General features: G+C 36.9%; 2 protein-coding genes and 2 long non-coding RNA genes across 4 annotated transcripts; 2 read left to right on the top strand and 2 right to left on the bottom strand.

Annotated features, from left to right (window-relative positions):
• Positions 1 to 819: 819 nt before the first annotated feature.
• On the bottom strand, positions 820 to 4,333 carry LOC118433107. The gene is made up of 2 exons (XR_004833184.1): positions 1,096 to 4,333; positions 820 to 1,018 (listed from the first exon to the last, which is right to left on the bottom strand). It is a non-coding gene; the product is annotated as an uncharacterized LOC118433107 (long non-coding RNA).
• Positions 4,334 to 10,141: 5,808 nt separating this feature from the next.
• LOC118433078 lies at positions 10,142 to 13,349 on the top strand. The gene is made up of 7 exons (XM_035844655.1): positions 10,142 to 10,396; positions 10,454 to 10,615; positions 10,691 to 10,855; positions 10,927 to 11,659; positions 11,734 to 12,159; positions 12,264 to 12,539; positions 12,609 to 13,349. The coding sequence occupies exons 5-7, from the start codon at positions 12,050 to 12,052 to the stop codon at positions 13,051 to 13,053; spliced, it is 831 nt and encodes a 276-aa protein (XP_035700548.1). The 5' UTR covers positions 10,142 to 10,396; positions 10,454 to 10,615; positions 10,691 to 10,855; positions 10,927 to 11,659; positions 11,734 to 12,049; the 3' UTR covers positions 13,054 to 13,349.
• A 6,333-nt stretch (positions 13,350 to 19,682) lies between these two features.
• On the bottom strand, positions 19,683 to 21,819 carry LOC118433113. Its single transcript, XR_004833187.1, has 2 exons — positions 21,267 to 21,819; positions 19,683 to 21,197 (listed from the first exon to the last, which is right to left on the bottom strand). It is a non-coding gene; the product is annotated as an uncharacterized LOC118433113 (long non-coding RNA).
• Positions 21,820 to 22,471: 652 nt separating this feature from the next.
• Positions 22,472 to 23,266, top strand: LOC110861404 (integumentary mucin C.1). The gene is made up of 2 exons (XM_022110510.2): positions 22,472 to 22,637; positions 22,698 to 23,266. The coding sequence occupies exons 1-2, from the start codon at positions 22,541 to 22,543 to the stop codon at positions 22,910 to 22,912; spliced, it is 312 nt and encodes a 103-aa protein (XP_021966202.1). The 5' UTR covers positions 22,472 to 22,540; the 3' UTR covers positions 22,913 to 23,266.
• Positions 23,267 to 23,803: the final 537 nt, after the last annotated feature.

Genomic DNA, 23,803 nt, shown 5'->3' with positions numbered 1-23,803 from the left:
ATTATTGATTTAATTATTTATTATTAAATATTATTTAATTAAATTAAATTAAATTAATTAATTAATTTAAATTAATTAAAAAAATTTCTACTTTTATTTCTCCTTAGATATGACCAACTATTTAAGGAAACTTACCTACCTACTCGCCCTGGTCTACCTCGCCTTCCTGGTCACTTGCACCCATGGGGAAACCTGTTTTGCATCATCCTCCTCCTCGACTGTACCTCGAAAATCACTATGCAACCATTTGATGGGATAGTTCGTTACGAAATCAACCAAGGTCACTTTACCCCTCCCGAACTATGCTGCGCTATGTACACCATGGTAGGAAGTGGTGGAGTTTGGAAACATATGGGCTGTACAGGAGGAAACGACTCATTATCTGGAATCGTTGCTTGGTCTTGGGGTTATGTTCATGCGAATTATCAACCGCAAATTAAATGTCAAAGGATCATTTCAGGAAGAAATTTATCTTGGAGCTATTCATTACTTTGATTTCTGACACTCTAATCGATATGGAAAAGAACTATTCTAGGTAATTTGGGTACAAATGAGAAAATAAATAAATAAAATCACGGGTAAAAATTTTAATACAGAGTTCAAAACAAATAACTAAACTAAAACTGACGATTGGAATATAAATTAAATTTCAATTTAAATATTTTATTTGAATTTTTAATTATAATTTACGCTTTTTCCATCTGAGGAGAAAGAAAGATCCAATTTTTCAGTCACTAACTCCCGTAAATTAAATTAGGTTTTAAAAAAATGTATAAACTTAGCAAAAACTCATAATAGTAGGTATCATACAATACATAGTTCGATAGATCTGTTAATGAATATTCAAATTCCAATTTATTTAGAGTTGTCACACGTGGATGATTGTACTTAAATAAAAAAGGATTCCACATCTTTGTCACGCTCGCGCCGCATCCCTCGTTTTTTCGACATCGGGAGAGAGCAGGGCCTTTAAGATTGCGCACTGCTGGCGCTCTCTCCTTTCGGCATGTGAAAATGCCTTATATGGCAAGTTTCTTGTTAATTATTTGGTTTTTTGCTTAAAAATCAACGCTGGGTGTATTCCAATTCTCTCACATTTTTCTCCCTTTGTTTTCAACGAGATACCCAAAGTTTTGGATTTCTGTAAACGCCGCCCATCACGGACTTGTTGCAGATCTGGATACGATATAAACCGACAGAATCAGAATCCCTTTAATAGCCAACCGAGAAACAATCCATTTTCAAATAATCAACAAAATTACGACAGAAATTGTCCCCAAAATAATAATTACCCAACGCAGAATCCAAATTTTAATCAGCAACAGAATTACCAGGGTAAGATTTCCTAAACTCTCTCACCTCAAATTATTACCGAATATAGCCTACTTGAACACCAAAATTGTTTTAAACACGATGGTAGCTAATTACTACCAAATTTTTCAAAAAAAATTTGTTTTTTAATTTTTTCAAAATTATGTATAAGCTTTTCATAGTGTCGTCCTATAATACCTATACACGTATACAGATTTGCCTAGTATTTCTTATAGGTAGCCACGATTTTCGAGACTCTTGTCAGTACACTATTTGTGACACGTATCCACGATGCCCCGTCACACACTCGCAGGAACTATCACCGGACAAAAGTTGTACGGAAATTTAAAAAAACTTGGTCCATAAATATTTTCAAAAATTGCAAAAAAAAATTCCCGCATTTAAATATTTTTAGATTGCACACAAGGCCGGGAACGGAAACTTTGCTGTCGCCCCGGACAACTACCCCCGTGCTACGATACGTCCTGTGAGTTTGGAGCGAACTTAAGGTGCCCCAATAACTACCGGGAATGGAGCCGGGATACGGTTGGCTGTGGTTCTAACGAGCAGAAGCTTCACTGCTGCGCCGAGGGACAGTATCCCACGAGCTTTAACACGACCGGCGCAGATAACCCCACCTGCCCGGCGGGATTCTCAGAGGGGAACTCTCGCTCAGGGGAACGACAGAACGAGTGCGGGTGGAGAATGTCGCGAAAAACTTGTTGTCGTTCTGGTAATGGTCAATTTGCAGGAAGGGATGGACTCTCCTCGTCACAGGGTGGATTTTATGGTAAGTAATTTTTAAAAAATAACGAATTTTACAATTTTTAAGGTCTTATGTACGTTCTAATTTTTCAGACCAGCAACAATCCCGCTGAACACCGGAGGGGTGCATATTTTCAGACTGTCAACAATACGCCAGATGTCCGCTATCTTATACAGAAATGTTCACCGACAGAAAAAGTTTGTCATAAAAAAAATATAAATAATAGACAGCATTTCTACCCTTTTAGAATTTCCGTAAAGCTTCGTAGCTCTTGAGGGCGGGCTAAATAAATTTTCAAAATCCATATCAATAATGCAAAGACTATGCCCCCCGTTATACATAAGTTACAAATTTGTTCCGTAAATTTTGCCCACTGTCAAGAGGTACTGAAAGAATGTTAAAAATGTAGAAATGCTAACTGTCCAATCTTTATCAAGATTTTCAAAATTACTGTCTACAAAAATCTTAGCTTGTCCAAGCGGTCGTGAACGGAATATGTGCTGTCGTCAAGACCTCCTCCCGCAGTGCATCGAAACCCTGTGCGACTCTACCTACTCGGTCCAATGTCCTTACGGATACAGGGAGCAGAGCAGAGGAAATCAGGGATGCAGTAGTAACCTAGATACGAAACTGTATTGCTGTTCGGACTCTCGACATCAGGGCCACGGTTACAATACGTGTAAGGACTGAGACAGACATTAACTGGCTAGTGAGTGGCCAGACGCCACCCGAATCATCATCATTTGATTTAATTATATATTAACATATAAGCAATTATCGAATTAAGATTACATTTGTTTAGCCAGCAGTCAGGATTGACTGCTGCGGGTATAAAAGCCCAACCAACTCTGTATTTCACCATTCTCTCTCTGGCTGCGATAGCTGGTTGAGCTCTGCTATGTATGTAAATGGATGCGTTCAACACATGCATTTCTTCCACACGCTAACTAAAGCCCTGCGATAGGCCTCTGCAGAGGAGTGCAGAGCTACACTAACTGTGTACAGGGTCACGACCGCACTCGAGCCCGGATGACATTTGGTTTTTGATTTTTACTGAAAAATTTATAGCGAACGGAACGGGAATTGATGCTATATTATGATGCAGCATATGTTGGTGCATGTACATGCCAAATTTCACATCTCTAGGACAAAGTTTAAAATTTCACATCAATCCGTGTAAAGTAGGTAAGAGCGCGTGCACGCTCCACTCGCCCAAGATGTGAGGACTTTTTGTCCTCCCTAGAACCATGCAACTCGATTTGAAATCTACGTGCTGCGAAACTCAGAGTTGTTTGAGGGTAGAAAATAACACAATTTTTTTACCCTGCTTTAACTGTATACACTGCAAATAATCCGGTGTTAATTTAACACCGTGCAGGGTGCCTATATATATAAACCGCCGGAGAAATCGGTTATTTGACTGATGGGAAAAGGAGTCGAAATATGCTCGTCACCGATGAAACCAGGATATACGCCCACTCACATGGAAATCCTCCAAACATCAGGTACATAACTGAAAAAAGATCCAAAGTCCCAGGTGCAAGGATACCAAGAAAAGGACTCCAAGTGATGGTTGCTGGTAGGTATTTTTTTCAAGGAGTGGCAACAGTGCATATCATTCTTAAAGGTCAGAGTATTACGATAAAAAAAAATAGTGCCTATCTATTTCGAAACTATAGACAACAAGTCTCTTTTTCCGAATAAGAACAAAGTCACATTTATGGAGGATGGGGTCCCAGCCCATACTGCAAATGTGACCATGCGATTTTTGAAGGAGCAACTTTAACCCCCTGGGGGAAAGGTATTTGGGCTGGAAACAGTCCGGATTTGAACCCTATAGAAAACCTATGGTCTAATCTCAAAAGTTCGGCATATGAGGACCCGATTCCTCGCGATCATGTGTCCCTAGCTCGAAGATTTCAAAAAACGTGGAAAAATATTTCGCGCACCGTGTTGGAAAATTTATCCGACAGCTTCCCCAGAAAAATTAAAAATATGATGGATTACAATGGTGAAAGCACCCTTTGGTTAAAGGTTGGTCGCGAGCTTTCCCATTCAAAAGAACCACCCACTGCGGTGAACATGGTATTCCCACCCATTTGAAGGTTGGGAGCTCTCATCCCTCTTATCTGAAAGTAAGCAGGTTTCTTTTTGGACGTCCAAACCTTTTTAGCCGTCAAAAAAACTACTGGTCAATGGACAAAAGTGGTCAAAATGGTCAAAAGTGGTCAAATGTTGGTTAATTATATAACCTATTGACCATTTTGACTGTTAAATCGCAGTGTCCAAATGCTGGTTAAAACCGGCTTTTGGACGCCGGCCCGTCCAGTGTGGCATTAACCACACGAAACTCAGGAAGTAACCGTGTGTGGTGAGTAAGTGATTTTGTATTTTTATAATGGATTTGGGTACGTGTGATGAAGGTAGGCTTCCAAAACGAGCGATTTGCTCCTGTTGATCTACAATTTCAGACCGCCACCCAGACTCGCTCAACGTCCTCCAATATGCCATATTTGGGTCGTACGTTATACTATGGGCTGCAATATCGTGACCTAAAATGAAAGTTTTGAAAAAAATATGTAAGGGTTTCAACTAATTTTCTAGTCATGTAAATTACATGACTACGTGATTACATAATGTAGTCATTAACAGTACCACTGGCCCATAAATCATGGACTAACGAGTAGTTGGTGAACTCGTGTGTAACAAAAAAAGTGACCGACATCGGTGCTCCGTTTGGGTTTCTCCTGTTGTTGAAAACTTGGTAAAAAAATGGATGGTTTGTAGGTGTGATTGCCCCATCGAATGTGAATAGCACCATCTACGCATCATGTTAATTTTAAAGAGTACTTGCATTTAGGATGTGCTTGTATACTAACCTGTGGAAGGTTAGGTCCATATAACCCTCCTGGAGGTAAGTCAGAACTGCAGCGACAATCGGGTAAGTAGCAAGCAGAGTAGTTGCATGGTAGTGCCGGAACAAATTTAGGGTCAACTTGTGAAAACTGGTGACTTACACGAAACGTTATGGCACACAACGTCATCAAAATTATTAACTGTCCCATAATTATAAAAGTACAATGAATATTGCTCCGATCTCAAATAATAACTGTACGGGATCGATTCAGTCGCAGCAGAATATATGTTTTTCCAGATATGATGTGGAATAAATATAATCCCGCTGTCAACCAACACTGATAAGCCGAAATTGCCTTTATTGACACAGTCTGTGTCACACAGATAAGATATTGAAATATTTTATTGCAACAGAATATATACATTTGTGCTGCAAAGTCGAGTCATGTCGTGTCGAGTCTTGTCTAGTCGAGTCATGTAATGCGTATATGTAGTCATGTCTAATTATTGAATCGATGAATTTTAAAGTCGTAATTGCAACAAAATTTCGACATATCTATAAAAAATACATAATCAGCCTATCTTAAATATATATATGATCAAAATACGACACTATTTATAACAATTATTAAGGGGGAGTGGTCGTAAATAATTAAATTTTAAATATTCTAAATATTCATTTTGGAAGAGCACAAGGATGCGTCATCCCTCATTCATGATAGGCCAAAATTCTCACTGACAAATTTTAATCGCTATCCAAGTCATAACTGACATCATCCTCCCAAAAATTCTCACAATGGTACTCATCATGCGGTGATTAGCATACAAAGGTCAGGGATAAATGGCTCTCAGTAGGACAACATTTCACATATCTCGAACATGCTCCAAAGTTGGGGAGCATAGATTAAATTTTGCAATACATTCCTCTTCAAGATTCTCGAATCGAGAATAACTCGACCCGGTTCGTACTAAATTACGTAATTCACATGGACCGATTTTATATGCACGCCATACTTTTTGAGCAGTGAATTTTCAATGTTATTAAGTGGTGTGCCAGCAACACTAAAGCACAATTGGATCCCGCTTAAATGCTCCGAACATAGTATCCTTCGAATACTAAGCTCTCCAGCATTGCGGGATACGTTCTAACAGACAAACAGATAGATAAAGATGGATAACCATATTATTATATTTTATATGAACTTATATATTTACCCACCTCTGTCCATCTGTCTGTCTGTCCAAACCCATCTCGCAATGATGCAGCGCTTAGCATGCACCAACCAATACCCTAGTTATTATTACTTCCCGGACCCATGCATATTCTTCTTTGGTCAACTTCTCCGCTCTACTTAAGTCTTGAAAAGTCGTCCCATTTTGGTCATAAATACTTTGTAGTGTTGTTATGCGCTTTCTTTAGCCCGTTGTCTGGAGTGTGGGATGAAAGAGTAAGAGAGAACACGGGGAAAGTACACACCTCCGCAGCCGTATGCCAGGCTGGGGAAAGTTTGTTTCGGATGATAAATGAAGTGAGGCAAGGTGAGACAAATGCTTGGGTTTTAATGTGCAAAAACTGAGGTTTTTATTATGGACTCTTAGTGTAACTGGTACAAGTTTAGTATAGTCAATCAGCTCCGAACCGCTCTTGGGACGGGGGTTTTATTGCTAAATCTCAGACTATTTGCCTAATCATCTGATATTTAGTGTCGAGACATTTCTCGCCGGTCATGCTCAACAGTCCGAGTTGGTGGTGGTGGTGGCGACTGCCCCACTGGCTTTGTTTTGAGTACGACGCTCATCCATGCATATTATGTGCATGACAGTGTCAATTCATTCGATCCTTAGTTTTGATTGTGGTTGCCTTATTTTTCCTTTGACTTTCTCTTCCCACAGATACAAATGGAGTTTTGCAATGTTGCAGTTTAGTGGTGTAAGAAAGTGGAAAAACACTCAATTTTATTTGCAATTTTATCGAAAAATTGTTGGTCCTACACTCTACAACATTTATATGACTACCTCGAATATTAATGTTGCGCGGATGCATTTAAAGGAATTAGTCATGACATATGGGGTTACAGAGTATGTAGTTAATTATCATTAAATATATATCCAATTTTTATTTCCGGTTTTCTACGTCGCCTTGTCGCTAAAGCTTTGAATGTGAATAAAGTTAACATTATTTAATATTCATCCATTTTACAAAAATGCAGCAGACTATATGATTTTATTCGGTAAGACAAATTACATTTTTGTATGTTTGAAATTTCTTTTACAAGTTTCAATAATCTCAACAACCAGCCGTACTTCTTCTAGCATCCAGCCGCTTGATGAATGCCTCCATTTTGACCAGGGTTTGAATTTTACCGGATTTATTTATAAATAAGTTAAGATTTTCGATACGTTCATCAATTCCTCCTTCACTTCTGACTAGTTGCTCGTCTTCTATCCTGGGATAGGAGAGAAGACCTGGATTCATGTTTTGACAACGCCAGAAATTTTTGTCTGAAAAAAAGCAAAGATTTAAATTTTGGGGAACTTATATAAAATATTACTAACCAAGGTGACGACTGATCTTAAGTTCCAAACTTTTGTTCCCAATTTGTCCCAGGCCAACGAATACAAAAATTACAATATCATGTGCGCATGTGTTTTAATAACTCGAGAATGCGTTGATCGATTTCAACAAAATTTGGTGGAAAGTGCACATTTGCAATATAACACCGATTTCGAAGATGGGCATTATAGGTCGAGTGGTTGACCAGTGGGGGGTTTTGTAGGATTAGGGTTGGTACATTAGCTTGACGCTAACTAATCGGAAATATGTATTTCACATGGCTGAAATTCAATATGATGGCTCCAATCATAGTAGAAACTAGGAATTATATAGTATAATATTGAAAATTTTGAATTTGAAGGCGACCTGCACCGCCTATGTAACCTTTTCCTTCGTAGACAAATTCACTAAAATATCCCGTTGCTGCGGAATAGCAACGCCTCGCAACCACAGCTTGTGGCGTAGGAATTTTGTAATTTTTTAGCATTCTTACGGAACAAATCTAAATTTTATTTATACGTTCCATGGATATATTTCCAATATTTATGCTCCTTTCCACGGAAGCATTTCATTACAAAAATGGCGTAAATATGGAAACATTTTAGCCCGACCCAGAACTTATGTATCCGTGTTGCTCGTCCTTCCGTTCGCATTGCGACAACCCTCGTAAAACATATCCTATCTACTTCAAATTTTGAACAATTATAACATGACGAAGAATCAAATACGGGTTCGATCAAAATATTTGGACCGGTGGGGGGTCATATTAGTGGGTCAATGGTTGGATTCGTGTACTATATTTGTTTATTCCAAGATTACACCTCCAGTGGAATCATCATACCGAGTTTCAACTAAGGAGGGGTGCTTCACATATGTGACTCACCAAATCGAAAACCATTTTGGTATTTTGAAGTATTGTAGGAGTATATTCAAACCAATAAGCGGTTTGATGCCACGGCCCCATTTGCGCCCGCCACACCCCCTTGAAAATCTGAAAAACGCGAAAAAAGCCCCGTTTTTGCTCATTCAAACCTTCACCAAAAATCCAATTTTGCTCAGATTTTCACATTTTTTACATTTTCGTGATCCCAGATAGTTGCTCTATCATATCCAATAGCTATCTCAACTTTTTTGAAATTGTAAAAATTTTCGAGCCACACCCCTGGTCGGAAAAATTCAAAATTCTAAAGCACCCCTCCTAAATCAAACAACTTTTAGTAATTGGTGTGGGTCACCCTCTTGAGTTTCTGGGGTTGAAATTTTTAGAAATTCGGATTTACCTTACTTGCCTACAATGGTAAGCGATCCGCATACCAAGTTACAACTCGATTGGACGACTTTTAGAAATCGGTATGGGTCGCCCCATATCCTTATGATGGTTTTCTATATTCACTCCATACTTCTAAGCAAAATGTAGCTACCTACAAAATTCATGCAAAATTTCAGCTTTCTAGCACGTTTGGAAATTTGGCCGCATAATGTTCCAACCTTATATATAACCCCCACCGATCAATCAGTGGACTAATTTCGCCCATCTTCGAATTTGAACTTACATTTTGCATATTTGAAGTACAAAATTTAAAGCCAATGGGATAAAATGTACGAAAGTTTTCGATAACCAGACAGACAGAGATATTGCGAAAATTGGGTACATATTTAAATTTTGGCTCGGGCTCAAATTTCGGATTTGTGAAGAAACCGAAATATCGTCGCTTCCGTGGAAAAACTATTTTTCCAATGAGAGGAAATATCCTTCACTCCGCAGTAAAGTCAATGACCGGAAGAACGGATATTTCCTTCCTTCCGTAACTATGCCGAATTATGAGACAACGGATAAATCCGTTGCTCCGTCGCAACGCCTTAAAAATTAGGATGGAAATATCCTCCGGTCCGCAATAACCTAATTTTTTATGAAGGATATTTCCATCCTTCCGGAGCAACGCAAAATATTTTAGGACGGATATATCCTTCATTCCGAAGGAAAAGGTTAAAAAAAAAAGGGCTTAGTACAACCACTGGACCCCGCTAACGGGCCATTACCCAGGGAGGGAGAAGAGTATCTGAGCTTGGCAAAGGGGGAAAAACGAGAAAAAACCCAATGCCGGCACTGGGAATTGAACCCAGCACCTCCATTCAGCCCACTCAGATGGCCGGTTAGCAGGGAAGCACGATCGCCACTCCGCCTCGGCACTCTTCTCCACAGAGATTGACAAATTAGTAACGGAGAATTAAAATAAAACTTACAAATTGAAAATCAATAGTTTATATTAATCACATATGCGGTACATGTGACCCTGCAGACAACTGATCGTCACTTCAGTTATAGCTAAATTTATTTACGAAAATGAATTTAGTCGCGTCCAAATTTTAAAAATTACACTTCACTTAACCTCATTTTAAGTACATAGATATGATGCATAGTCAACATTATGAATTACATATTTTGTAACAGTTTGTAACCTATGCATTTTTTAACTTGACTGGTTTGTATTGTACATAATGCATTTTTCATAGAGAAGATGCTTGCATGGAAATTTACATGGAACTTCATACATAGAGTGGAACGTTGAGATGGTGGTGGTGAGGAGAAAGGTGGAGCGAACGAGGACGCGGGTCCCTATGCCCAACGGAAAAAAAACAAGACTGCCAACAACTCATATGTTTAACATTATATACTAAACATAATTAATTAATTAAGTAAAAGCACACAGATTTTTTCACAAAAATTAACTGTTTTAGTCATCAACATTATAATTATGCATTCCAAAGTTTCTAAAAATAGGGGAGTGTCGAAGGACAAAGAGATTAATGCGGATCAATTTTCCGTACCTGCGAAATTATGGCAGCACAAATTCGTGGGTGGCAGATGGGAAAAAATTAGCGAGCAGGTCCTACCAACTGATAAGCCGGTAAGTACTTAGAAAAACTGTCGTCAATAAATTGTTAATTAATTAATTTTTTTGCAGCTCTTAGTAACCACTCAATTTCATCGCGACGCCTGCTGCTCACACGGAAGGGCGAACTTACTCAAGGTGAAAGTGTCGGATAACAATATCGCCATGGTAATGAACCCACACGCGGAAATTTGGCTGAAGGATTCGGAACGCTATTTCGTCAAGGATTTGCAGGTGACTATATAACGAGTACCAGAGGAAAATAATGGAGGGAGAATTTATAAAATTAAAATCATCCTTCTTCCACAGAGTTTCACGGGAACATTTGTGAACGGCGTGAAATTGATGGAGGGGGAGGAAAGGAGGCTGGCAAATGAGGACATAATTTCATTCCCAAAAGACCATCGCGATCCATGGTTCAAACAATGGGAACGCGAAAGGAGGCCAATTCCGGATTCGATGTTTAAGTACTTCGTATGTGGAAAAGTTTAATGATATTCTGGAATCAAGATTTATAATAATATTTCAAACTTATATTTTTTTAGGGGGCATCCGGCCTACTTGCAAAAAACAATGGAATTGCAAATGTTAAACCGTCAACAGGACAAGAAGAAAAGGAAGTGGATATTTGCGATATTTCGTAATTTCTTATTCTCAGTGTGATTCAGAATCCAATCGTAAGGCTTAAAAGAAATGTATAATTTTACCTGGTGTGGCGAATTTTTTTTAAATACACAAATTTATTACAAATGTGTATATAAAAATTTCATTAAAAACTGTTAAATTTATAACTTGGAATTGGGCAATTTAATAGATAGTTAATTGCTGGCCTGAGCTAACTGAGGTCTTAACTGGAGATTTCGAATAATTAAGTAATTTGGATAATTTATTGCAGATACTTTCGAAAATCCTTAGCCATCTCTCTCTCCCTGCTTTGAAGAAGGCTCGCCAAGTTTGCAAACAGTGGAGAAAAGAAAGCAACAGATTCTTCTGTAGTCTGGGACATTTCGACATTCCTGGCGTAGCGTGCCCTCATTGGCCAACCTTAAAAGCATTTCAAGAAATATTGCAAATTCAAAATGTAACCTTGGATCTCAATCCAATCCCAAAGTGTATAAAGGCAGGAATGGATGATTGGGAGTCGATAGAAGGAACAATGTGGGATTACGAACGCACAAAATATTTGCAAAATTTGACGTGGTGTTTCCAAACTTATGGAAAAACCGTGAAAACACTACAGCTAATTCTGAAAGCGGATTTGTGGAGCGTTTTCATGGGGTAAGTTTGTTGTGTGGTTAAAAAATAACAACAGTTCTTGACTTAAATTGTTGCACAATTAATTCTTATTTTAGCATACTTCCGAAATTGGAAAACCTGAATTTTCTCTCGCTCGAGATTACTTCATCACTTAATTCGGAAGAGTGGGCGACTACAGTAAAGTTTACCAAGGATTTAAAACTGTTATCCGTCAAGCAGTTAAGCTTCAAGTACGAGGAGAGAGATTTAATAGTTGGGAGAGGGCAAGGCATGTCACTCGAGACGAAATATACCCAGCTTATTTTAAATATTTTACTCATGTTTCCCAAATTGGAGGGGATAAAATTCACTGGAGCACGGCTAACAAACTTTAATGCAATTTTCTTCAAAACACTGTAAAAGTATGGGGATATGATGGCAAACGTGGATTCGTTCTCGATCACGAATATAAGCACCTCTTCTCTGGATCCCGACTCGTTAATTAAGGGACTTGCGAAAGTGAATTTTAAAAAGAAGTTGAGGTATGTAGGGTTTCTGAGCTGTTTAAAAAATAGTGTCCAATGCCATGATTAATAGCAGAATATAATTTTAGCCGAAATTAACAAGAATTTTTTTCTGATTACAGAAAACTTGAAATTACAAATGCCTCTGTTCCTTTGGGGAATTCTAGAACGCCAAAATTATTGTTCAACCTGGTACAGAAACATTCAGAAACTTTAGAGCATTTAACTTTAGGAGTTCAGAATCCTGCCAACTTTTTCCGCACTACTGGTTATCCCATCTGTCCAAAATTGAGGGTCCTGAAGATCGGGGTTTCCTTCCCCGCTTTGGAAACCATCATTTTTGATCGTGAAAAGAAGTTTTTGAAATACAAGTATCCTTTGAGTTTGGCTGAGAATGAGTGAGCTACCTTACATAGTTCCCGTTTAAATCAATCACTTTCTTAATTTCCTTAAATGAACCATTTCAGGTCTTTCGTCCCCTTTTTACCTCCGAAAGAGGAACCTTGCCTTACCGTGAAAACAATTATACTCCCGGAAATTGGGAGATCTGGGAAGGATCCTGCATACACATTATTTATGCAAAAGCTTAGCATAGGATTTCCCAATGCGAACATTGATCAAGAAAGATTTGTCCTTACCAGACGTGGGGATTGGCACCTGCTGAGAGATGATGGTGAGCCGAACGAAGAATTTCGAATTTCGAATTTCAATGAGTTCGTCGTGCGGGAGGAACACGGAGACCTCGACATTTTGCAGGAAAGGGAAGACAATAATTATTCCGTTGAAAGTGACGATTCTTCTAATGCGGAGGAAGACGAGATGGATTCTAACGATGGCTCAACTGATGAATCTGACGATAATTTAATGGAAGAAGATGATGACGATGGCATGGGCCAGTGTGCTCAGCAGTGATGTGCCCGATAAGGATATTAAACAAATGTTTTATTTTACATTCATACATACATAATTATATATTTTATAATTTTAATAGAGTTAAATACATAATTTCCAGGTTAATAAAAAAACATTTATGAAAAATACGAAATCATCATTAGGAAACACACATTAGGAAATATTTTAGAATATTTCACAAAATACATTGAAAACGCGAAATATTTCACTTCTGTGATAGTCAAAATATAATTGTTTTTTTTTGTCCAATGCTTATGCCGACCTCGGAAAATAAAAGGAAAAAAATAAGTGCATAGTTGAAGGAGAAATACTATCGCTGAGCCATTCTGTTTTACCCGATTTTGGCGCCCCATATTGCGCGACCCAGCTGGAATTTTTAAATCATTTTTGCAAATATTAGAAGCTCTGACCTGTAAAATTGTGCTCATCCAAGTTTCAAGAGTGTAACTGACATGGTTCCCAAGGAAATATTACCGGACTGGGAGGGTCGAGTTTTAGCACTTTCTGACCTTACTTACTCACGTAGTGCTATTGATAAGTATTTATTGATTAAAAAATGCGTTAGCTGCGTTAAAAAAATTCCTTAGCAACACTAAAAAATTCCTTAGCAACACTAAAAAAATTCCTTACCAACCTTAAGAAATTCCTTAGCAACGTTAAAAACATTCCTTAGCAACCTTACCAAAAATTGCCTAGCAACCTTACAAAAAATTCCCTAGCAACCTTAAAAAAATTCCCTAGCAACGTTAAAAAACTCCTTAGCAACGTCAAGAAAAATTCCTTAGCAATGTTAAAAACATTCCTTAGAAACGTTAAAAAAATTCCCTAGAAACGTTAAAAAACTCCTTAGCAACGTCAAGAAAATTCCTTAGCAACGTTAAAAAAATTCCCTAGAAACGTTAAAAAACTCCTTAGCAACGTCAAGAAAATTCCTTAGCAACATCAAAAAAAATTCCTTAGCAACACTAAAAAAATTCCTTAGCAACCTTAACAAATTCCTTAGCAACGTTAAAAACATTCCTTAGAAACGTTACAAAAATTCCTTAGCAACCTTACCAAAAATTGCCTAGCAACCTTACAAAAAATTCCCTAGCAACATTACAAAAAATTCCCCAGCAACCTTTAAAATTCCCTAGAAACGTTAAAAAACTCCTTAGCAACGTCAAGAAAATTCCTTAGCAACGTTAAAAAATTCCTTAGCAATGTTAAAAATATTCCTTAGAAACGTTCAAATAATTCCTTAGCAACCTTAAAAAATTCCTCAGCAACCTTACCAAAAATTGCCTAGCAACCTTACAGAAAATACCTTAGCAACACTAAAAAAATTCCTTAGCAACCTTAAAAAATTCCTTAGCAACCTTACCAAAAATTGCCTAGCAACCTTACAAAAAGTTTCCTAGCAACGTTAAAAAATTCCTTAGCAACCTTACCAAAAATTCCTTAGCAACCTTAAAAAATTCCTTAGCAACCTTACCAAAAATTCCCTAGCAACCTTACAAAAAATACCTTAGCAACACTAAAAAAATTCCTTAGCAACCTTAAAAAATTCCTTAGCAACCTTACCAAAAATTGCCTAGCAACCTTACAAAAAGTTCCCTAGCAACCTTACAAAAAGTTCCCTAGCAACCTTAAAAAAATTCCCTAGCAACGTTAAAAAATTCCTTAGCAACCTTACCAAAAATTCCTTAGCAACCTTAAAAAATTCCTTAGCAACCTTACCAAAAATTCCCTAGCAACCTTACAAAAAATTCCCTAGCAACCTTAAAAAAATTCCCTAGCAACGTTAAAAAAATTCCCTAGCAACGTTAAAAAAATTACTTAGCAAAATGGTCGCCCATTTTCAACGCGGCCCGTCTTTAAGACGGGCTTATGGGCTAGTATATAATATTTACATATGTATAATAATATTTAATAAATATTATTATATTATAAAAACTTATATAATATAAGTTTTTGCCTGATGAAGATTAACTGTTATCAGGACTTGGTCCTTCTTAAATATGTACATATGTATACGTATAGGCATACCACTACCGTAATATATATATAGCCATGTAATACATATAGAGAGAGAGAATGTTCTAGAAAAGTCGAGAGAAAGGAATAAGTATTGTAAGTGAGAGAGCGGAGATCGGAGAGAGAGTCAGTCTTGGAGTAGCGACTGACGAGTGCAGTCCGAAATAAATGTGCTCCTCTAAAATAAGTTGCCAAGTCTCCACTCACACTTTATTTCTCATCCACACCACCATCACTAATAAACCATCATCATCATCATCACGACCACTCCCACCGCACGGAAGGATGTCGACCATCTTCAAATAGGGACAAGGAACTGGAATCATGGTCTGGTAATTAATAAGGGTATTGGTGAGTCGAAGGTTGCATATTTAGATGTAGTCGGCAGGGTACCCTTTGAGTTACGTAGACCTTATCTCATACTGTATGTAATTGATAGCTCGCAAATAAAATAAATACTCGACTCAATGATATCCTCATTTACCGAAGAAGATCATACCAGAGGTCAACGCCGACCAATTTGGCGGCGGCGGCGGCGCCAATTTTAGGGACTTTTCGGCGCGGCGGCGCGGCGCGGCGGGGCGTCTCAATGTTAAAGGAATAGGGAATTAGATGTATCGGCGGCGGCGGCGTGGAAAATACGGTCGGCGTCTGGCGGCTCGGCGGCGCGAGATCGGCGGCGTTGACCTCTGGATCATACTACAGAATTTATTGTAATTTACATGTTAACATTTTTTTATGTTTAATTGTTCATTGGTTTAAACTAATAAATCAATATTAACTTAAAAATCGACTCGCAACTTAATTGTAATCCCTTAAATTAGGCAGAAGTTGCTTTATTTAGACCCACTGTCCATATTTTTAAAAATATAAAATTATGTTTATTGTCGTTATGCACATACATGATTGGCATGACTGATAATTTACTGTTTTTATAATGTACTTAAAATATTTCTTTTTGAAAATGAAATCCATATCTAAGGCACATAGAACTAAGCTTCTTACCAAGCACTGATGGCCTAAAATACAAAAATGTTAACACTAATTTCATCTTCGTAACTTATAAGTTTTCGCAAACTTACCCGCAATAGAATATGGTCACCTTGCCCCGCTTTGTTTGATCAAGATGGTTGAAAACCTCGAAATAACAAAAGACGTCATGTTCCACACTAAAAATGAAAGTAGTCCTAATAAATATAAACTACCTCTTCCCACTGTGGACGACCCCTCTTCATTCGAGATCTTTACTTTGACAGATAATCTCGCTTCGTCTACAAAGAACCATACATTTTAAAATTCAAAATAACTGCGTTCACATAAATGTTTAATACCTTCTCATAATACAAATTAAAAGCGAGTTGAAGCATGACGGTTGTCATATCGCCCTGTCCAACAGCTTTGGTATTGTAAATACTGATATCCAGAAACCTATAATCAGGAGAATCACAGCTAGTTAAATCCTGTTCTTCCGACTCTTCAAGCATATCAGGAAACCAATGAAAGCAATTGTGTCCTCTGTTGAGCCAAATGAAGTCTATTTTCTTTAACGATTTTGATTTATTTGCATGCTCGCGGGTGTGGTGATGCATTAGTGATTGCAAAATCGAAGCAAATGGGGTAAGTCCAATTCCTGTAGCAATAAGAACAGCATGCTCTGCTTCAAATATGTTCCCGGACGCTGAGCTGTACGGTCCATCAATTAGCACGTGAAGCAAGTAGATTGACATTTACTTTTGCAGCAGAATTCATAATCATTCTTTCAAAGCTACCTTTAAAGATTCCGCAATTAAAATAACAGTAGATTTAATCTCTGGTGCTTTGTTAATTTGGTGAATGTCAAATTCGTCTATGGTCCACACTGGCGGACTGCGACTAGGTCTGGGAAGTTGTCTAGTAAGCATTTCAACAATATTGTACCAGTTTAAAAATAAGTCCACCAAAGGAGTAAATCATACAAATTTTTCGTCAAAGTTAAATGTTGGTGGGAACTGTCATCTTTCTGATGACTCTGAAGGCTGTTACTGCTAGCGTCAGATGCTGCACATTTCTTGCTCTCCTTTGCACAATAGTCGTGAATCTTTTGTCTCCATGAACCAACTGTTTGAATATGTAAAGTGATGTTATCTACAAACAAACAAGATAAATACAATTTTTTATACAAGGCTTCATCATTCCAAAATCTTTGAAACCACGTAATTTGGCTCATACCTATCATTATTCTCTGGTGGACTACTGATTGTAAATGGGTGCCATTCAAACAAACTAAAGAATGGGATTTTTATCAAGATATAGTCTCCTGGCCGGAATTTAAAACCATTTGGTTTTTTAAGGACAAGCTTAATGACACGAGTCGGCAATAATTCAACAACTCCGATAGTCGTGAAGTCGGTAAAATAGCTCTTGTGCAACCGAATCATCTAAGAAGAATATATAGATCTAATTAATTTCCTTATTCGAAAAGCCCCCTTTACTGTATTAATTTACATGCTCAATCGTAAACATTATTATTGGCACGACCACCCATTTCCAAATGTTTTTGACATGCAAAACTGCCATCACAAGGTAGATTGGGTGCCCAATTATATGGGTAATATAAAATACCTATACAAAATAGATGATATAACATAGATTGACACAATTTCAATGTTTTTTCTAATTATTTCGTCACACTTACCTTATGACCTCCACTTTACCTCCTAACGTATTTTAGAGCAAAAAAGAATATAATGAGCAAGAGCAGTAAGAGAGGTAAGGTAAGATAAGCCAGGTACCAGACCAAATACCATTGACGCATCCATCACAAATAAGTAATCGCTTAACGTCCATACATTTTGTGTACCGAGGTGGACCTCTAAAAAACAAAAACTACGGTAAATCCAAAATATTTCCTATAATAAACGCAACTCACTCAGGTGAAAAAGATGAGCCGCAGTGTGTCCAAAAGCTAGGCAAACCTTCACTTTTCCCGCCATGATATGAAAATACCGGTGATCATCAAACGGAATCCAGGCTCCCAACCAGTGCTTCGACTTTAATGCTGGGTGCATGTGACGCATCATTGTAAATAACATCACGCCGCTATTAAACTCCAGCCCAAAACCTATAACAATTTTTAGCCAACAATACTATAAATTACTAACACAAGACTTTATTTTTCGACAAAAACACGAACCAGTCGGTCTCCTCGCCGCGTGCCAAAATGTAGTAGTATTAAATTTGAGATACAACGCAGTACCACCAACAACCAATACAATATTTGCAATCCAGTACAACCAAGGCCACAGAAAAAACGCTGTATTATTTGAAACCCATTTGTAATACTTTTTAAACTTAGATGCCTTCTTTTTCGACTTATTTTCTTCATTAGGGACTCCTTTATTTTCATTATTGTCTTTACGATCAAGCTCTCTTAGCCACTCGAAACCACTGCAATAAGATTTTTTATAAATATTTTATTTGGCCACTGCTGTCTTACTTACAAAATTGTATTACCAAATTGACAAATTGTGTAGCAAATCCTCATTTCGACCATCCAAAATGTGATAGAAATCCTTTCTCAATATTCCATCTGTATTGTTAAGAACGCCATCACCGCGATACCGACTAAATGCTTGCTCCGTTAAAATCGAGGCTAACTCGTCTATCAACAAATGTTAGTTCAAATTATTTCCCATAAGTTCCCATCTCAACCAAATATTTGCTAATAACCAAGGATGTTTTCACGCTCTTCAGGATTCAGCATTATTTCGCTTCTTGCCAAGCTGAGTCTTAGCATTGTCATGGCCTCTTTCCTACTAAGTATCCCATCTCCCTTGACATTGTACAGATGAAAGAGAAGGTTAACCTTTCTTTCTTTACTTTCGTCACCATACACCCGTATGAACGCTAAAAACTCGCTGTAGGAAATTCTTTCCTCTTTGTTGCATATCATTTCAAATAGCCTTCCTCCAATAAATATGCATCAGTACACCATAATTGTCGTTGTTACTCTTTGGTGATTATTTAATTATTTACCGTTTCAGGTTCAAAAAGTCCTAAGAACATTTCTCGTGTCAATCCACAACTTAAGTTACCACCACATAGTGACATATACTTGTCCTTGATTAGTTCCTCGTTGAGAGCATAGATTGCCATGACCTTGATTTTAATATTTAGTTTGCCCTGTAAAGTCGTCTGTAAAATAAAGCTTGTCACGCTTTATGTGTAGAATCCAACCTAACCATCACCAGCTTGCCTGATTACTTTCCCGACAAAGTAACTGTTTTGGGCGCAATAAATTTTAAAACTAATATGTACTTTTCTGCATTTGCAACCAATTTGAGAATCATAAAACTTTTTATAGCGTCTGATCATATACATGATGAGACTAGGATTTAGATAAACTCATCACTATGAGCTTGTACAATCCATACATTCCTTTACCGTCTTATCATATACCTCTCGGTTATCCAGTGATGGATCATGATGTCGTAATTAATAGCATGCCCTTCACGTCAACAAATTCTTTTCAATCATTTTGTCATTCTGCAGTATGGGCAACAGTATTGGTGAATCACAGACAGGTTCCAATCAAGGTAAAAAAATAAGGGTTGGGCATATTAAACTGTTTATTATAAGGTGTGCTAAGGAATTCAATTTATTTACGGAATCACCTTAAATCTTTGTAGACATACATTGACACAATACTTGGTTGATGCGCAGACAGACAACAACGAATTATTAATCGCACATCATTTTACAACCTTGTACATCTGTATTACGTAGAACACTAGGCACTTTTGTGGTGCCTGCGGCACCACGGTAATTTGTTACATGAAATATAATATTATAAAGCAATCACGTTAAAATAACGTCCGGAGCGAGTGAATGTGCAGGTTAGATCCAACCATTTTTTGGTCTTGGTGATAAGCGGCTCAAGGTGCGAGTACGGCATGCCCCTTCCGTCAACGGTACAAATAGAAATATAAATTCAGCTCAAATGCTCAACGATGGTGACTTTAACACTTGCTCATGCGACCACCACTAACCTAACATTCATTCGCCATGCAACCTAATAAGCGTGCTTATCTACAATGCAAATTTAGAGCACGCAAATTTGTACATATTATCGCCTTATAAAAAAATGATTACATATGTATATACTTTTATAGCTTGAAAGTATATAGTTTATAATAAAAGATTAACACATTGTTATTGCATATGCCGTAGATTTACACGACTTTAGCTTGTGATATAGTAATGATAGTTAAGTATGCTTAATTGGGATTGACATGGAATTTGTGTGTGAGATTTTGGACATGAAATGTAATAAGTATGGAAATCGACACGGTTGCAGCCATTCGGCCACTAATTTACGAGTTTTACGAATTTTACACTCTAAATAGTTTTATTACCAGTGGTAACGATATCTGACTCTACTGGAAATAGTAGAAGTTCACTACTGCAGAGGTGGTGGCACTATTGTTATGGCTGCGATTATAAGTGCACTATCACAAAAGTAAACAAAATAGCGCCACCACCACTAAAATCTACCACCGCCACAGTGGTGGATTTCTACCATTTCTGGCAGAGTCAGATATCGTCACCGCAGGTAATAAAGAACTTCGCGAATTATTTAGTATGCAGTTTATATTATTCTGTATATTTCCGTTTTTTATGGTTGTGACCGGACCTCAAAACTGAAACGTGCGAACTTCGAAAAATTTCACAAGGTCATGCGATGATTCATTTTTTTCTTCTTTTCTTCAAATGCGTCAAGTTATTTGTGTATTTTGTCAAGAGATTAAAATTTGGAAAATTTAGGAAATTAATGTCCAATCCCCTTACATACTTGTATCATATTACACTTGTGCGTACTTACTTCTGAACTGTGACAGGACGAAGCTATTCCGCCTTCACTACCGGGACTTATGTCGACCCCAATCTCCCCATTGTTGACATCAATATACATAAAGTTACGAAAGTACAACAAATTATGAATATACAAAGAACTTAAAGGTTATGGAGCAAACTCGAATTGTTTTGAATTAAATTTGCTGTCAATGATTTTCCGTCGGCATTTGCAAGTTCAAGAACAAAACTATCCCCGGTAGGCTGGACATCTTCGTCTTGACTTTGGGACTGTGAGTCTAAAATAGAAATGTTTTTCAGCTAAATATTTTGATTTTATAATAAATAAGTGGCAATTCAATTCATACCTAATAATTTGGTAATATCATCGTCACTTAACAGTATCTTTGCCATCCTGATTACTTCGATTATTATTGACGATGAACAATTATTAGTTTAATTTCTCAAATTAATTTCTTAAGTCAGTAATTTATTTTTTTGGTGGAATTGGTGGAACTTTCAACTTCAGTGGTAAAGGTGGTAGTTATTCAAATGTGACGGCAACTCAAAATGCCCCAAAATTGAATAAATCCGTTTAAATCCATTAAATCCGTATAAATCCACTGGCCCGGATTTTATCAAAAAAGGTGGATTTAAAGAAACACTGCTCTCCTTCATTGGTGTCAATCAATATGAAATTGAACTAAATGGTGACAAACTTTCACCAAATCTGAGTTACATTTTGCACTGGTGTTAATATTTACACCAGTGGGGTGGTAATGCAACCAATCGGTGTAAACATATATGAAAAAATGATGAAAAATGATGAAAAAAATTTTACATGGCAAGTGTTGAATTAACACCTAATTATTTGCAGTGTATGCAACTATGGCTGGTGAAACGATTAAAATGAATGCCATCAGAATTTAACAAACAAAAAGAATTAACAATGCAATTTGCATAGCAAAATAAATTTCTTCATTGTAACCATGGATATCACTTATCTAAAGTTGTTGATACTTATTGAAACATGTCTGCTTTCCCAGATATCCGGGATAATCTACTTATATAATATACATAAATTTAAAAGATTCTCATTATAAATTTGTTTCATAATATTTTATACTTCGAATCTACTACTCCACAAGGATATACATAATTTGACAGACCTTTAATAAAAATAACTGACGTAAGTTGTAGTTTAACATGTGTTTTGACCACACAATTCCATTTAACTTCACCATTTTAATTTATTTTAAATAATGTATGTACCTGTGAATTTTGTCTTAAAATAATAACTTATTGTCCCAAAAAATAAAGACGTAATACCTTTTAATTTATTACAGGATCTCAACTATCCCAATTTAAAATTACTCTTAATCAACTGATACAAAAATAAATATGTTTGGCCGCAAATGTCCACAAATTATGTCACCCTGCCAATTTTTGCCATTTAGTAAAACCACAGACAAACAGATGTATACATACAAATTTTTGTAATGCGCTAATCGTTAATAAATTTTATCCCAGCTTTACTTTCAAGTTTAAAATTTTATATAAAAGTAAGCTCAATTTCTATCCCTGTCATCACCTCAGAACCTTCCAATCTCCCCAAAGCAGAAGCAACTAAAATACGTTCATCATGAAGACAATTATTGCCGTTGGACTTGCCATTTGTGTCCTTGCTCTTGTAGCAGACAGTTTCGCACACAGTGGAGAAGACGATGCGAAGGACGGACGTAATCCAATTCATTAAGAATTATTGATAAAACATTATTTTTTGTTTGTTTTTTATTCAGGACTCTGCAGAACTGCTGGGGAAACAATTCTAACTACCAAACCGGACGGATATTCGAAATCTTGCGTTTGCCAGGCCCCGACGACCACGACCACATCGGCTACCACCACCTCAACGACACGACCAACCCGAAGACCACGACCGGCGAAGAATACTTGGAAGTGTACCACCACTAAGGCTACAACAACCAGCACGACCACGACTGCTTTGCCTTGAGAAAATCCTGTTAAATTCTACCACATCTAGTTATAAATTTTAAGACAAAATCTAAATTTGAAATTTTACTCGTAATAAGTAATTCCAATTAGAGGTGTTGAACATAACATTAAATTTCAATTCCATACCGGATATAATCGACTTATTCAATTATTAATCGCTAAGGACAAAATGAACACAGTTTATTTTCCATTTTGATCTGTCGTCCTGCCTTGAGCTTTGGAGATTTTTAATCAAACACTAAAAATACCAAGAAATATCCATCCATAAGATTACTTTGATATTGGAAAATATCAAATTTTGTCGTCGTTATGCCGCACAAATTCTGTATAAAAATTTTTTTGTAAGCCAAAACTTTTGTTTATTTATTTATATCATATTCTTGGCATGCATGGAGTAATGACGAGCGGATTGTGAAATAGATTTGTTTAATAATTTAGAATTTATTCATCAATAAGTTACGCACACTTAAAAGCGACTGGATAGCATTAAATTTTTGTAGGTGCATATTTATATTGTGGGTTTTATGGAAAAAAAGAACGGAACTCATTTTTGACTATCATATTAAATTTAAACTGCAAAATACGATTGGAAGACCGGAAAAAAGTTTTGTTCTCCGATGAGACCAAAATTAGACAGGAGTTATTAGATTGTAGTATAGGTCACAAAATGGTTTAAAAAATTGACTTGGATTTGCGTCGTATTGTGGTGCACAAATACCACATTGGGAACTGTTGCTCAACTTCTTTGATATAGTACAAACTTTTAGTGCTTCATTTATTGGAATGTATAATTTAAATATTTATTGTTTTTGGGAAATTTATTTTACATATAAATTTTCCAACAAGAAATAATTTCTCAATATTTTCGAAATCAAGGAAATAAAGATTA

This window comes from Folsomia candida, unplaced genomic scaffold (genome assembly GCF_002217175.1).
Source record: "Folsomia candida strain VU population unplaced genomic scaffold, ASM221717v1 Fcan01_Sc041, whole genome shotgun sequence".
Taxonomy (NCBI): Eukaryota; Metazoa; Arthropoda; class Collembola; order Entomobryomorpha; family Isotomidae; genus Folsomia; species Folsomia candida.
Note: the sequence above shows the minus strand (reverse complement) of the source record. Positions and strands in the feature narration are given on the sequence as shown.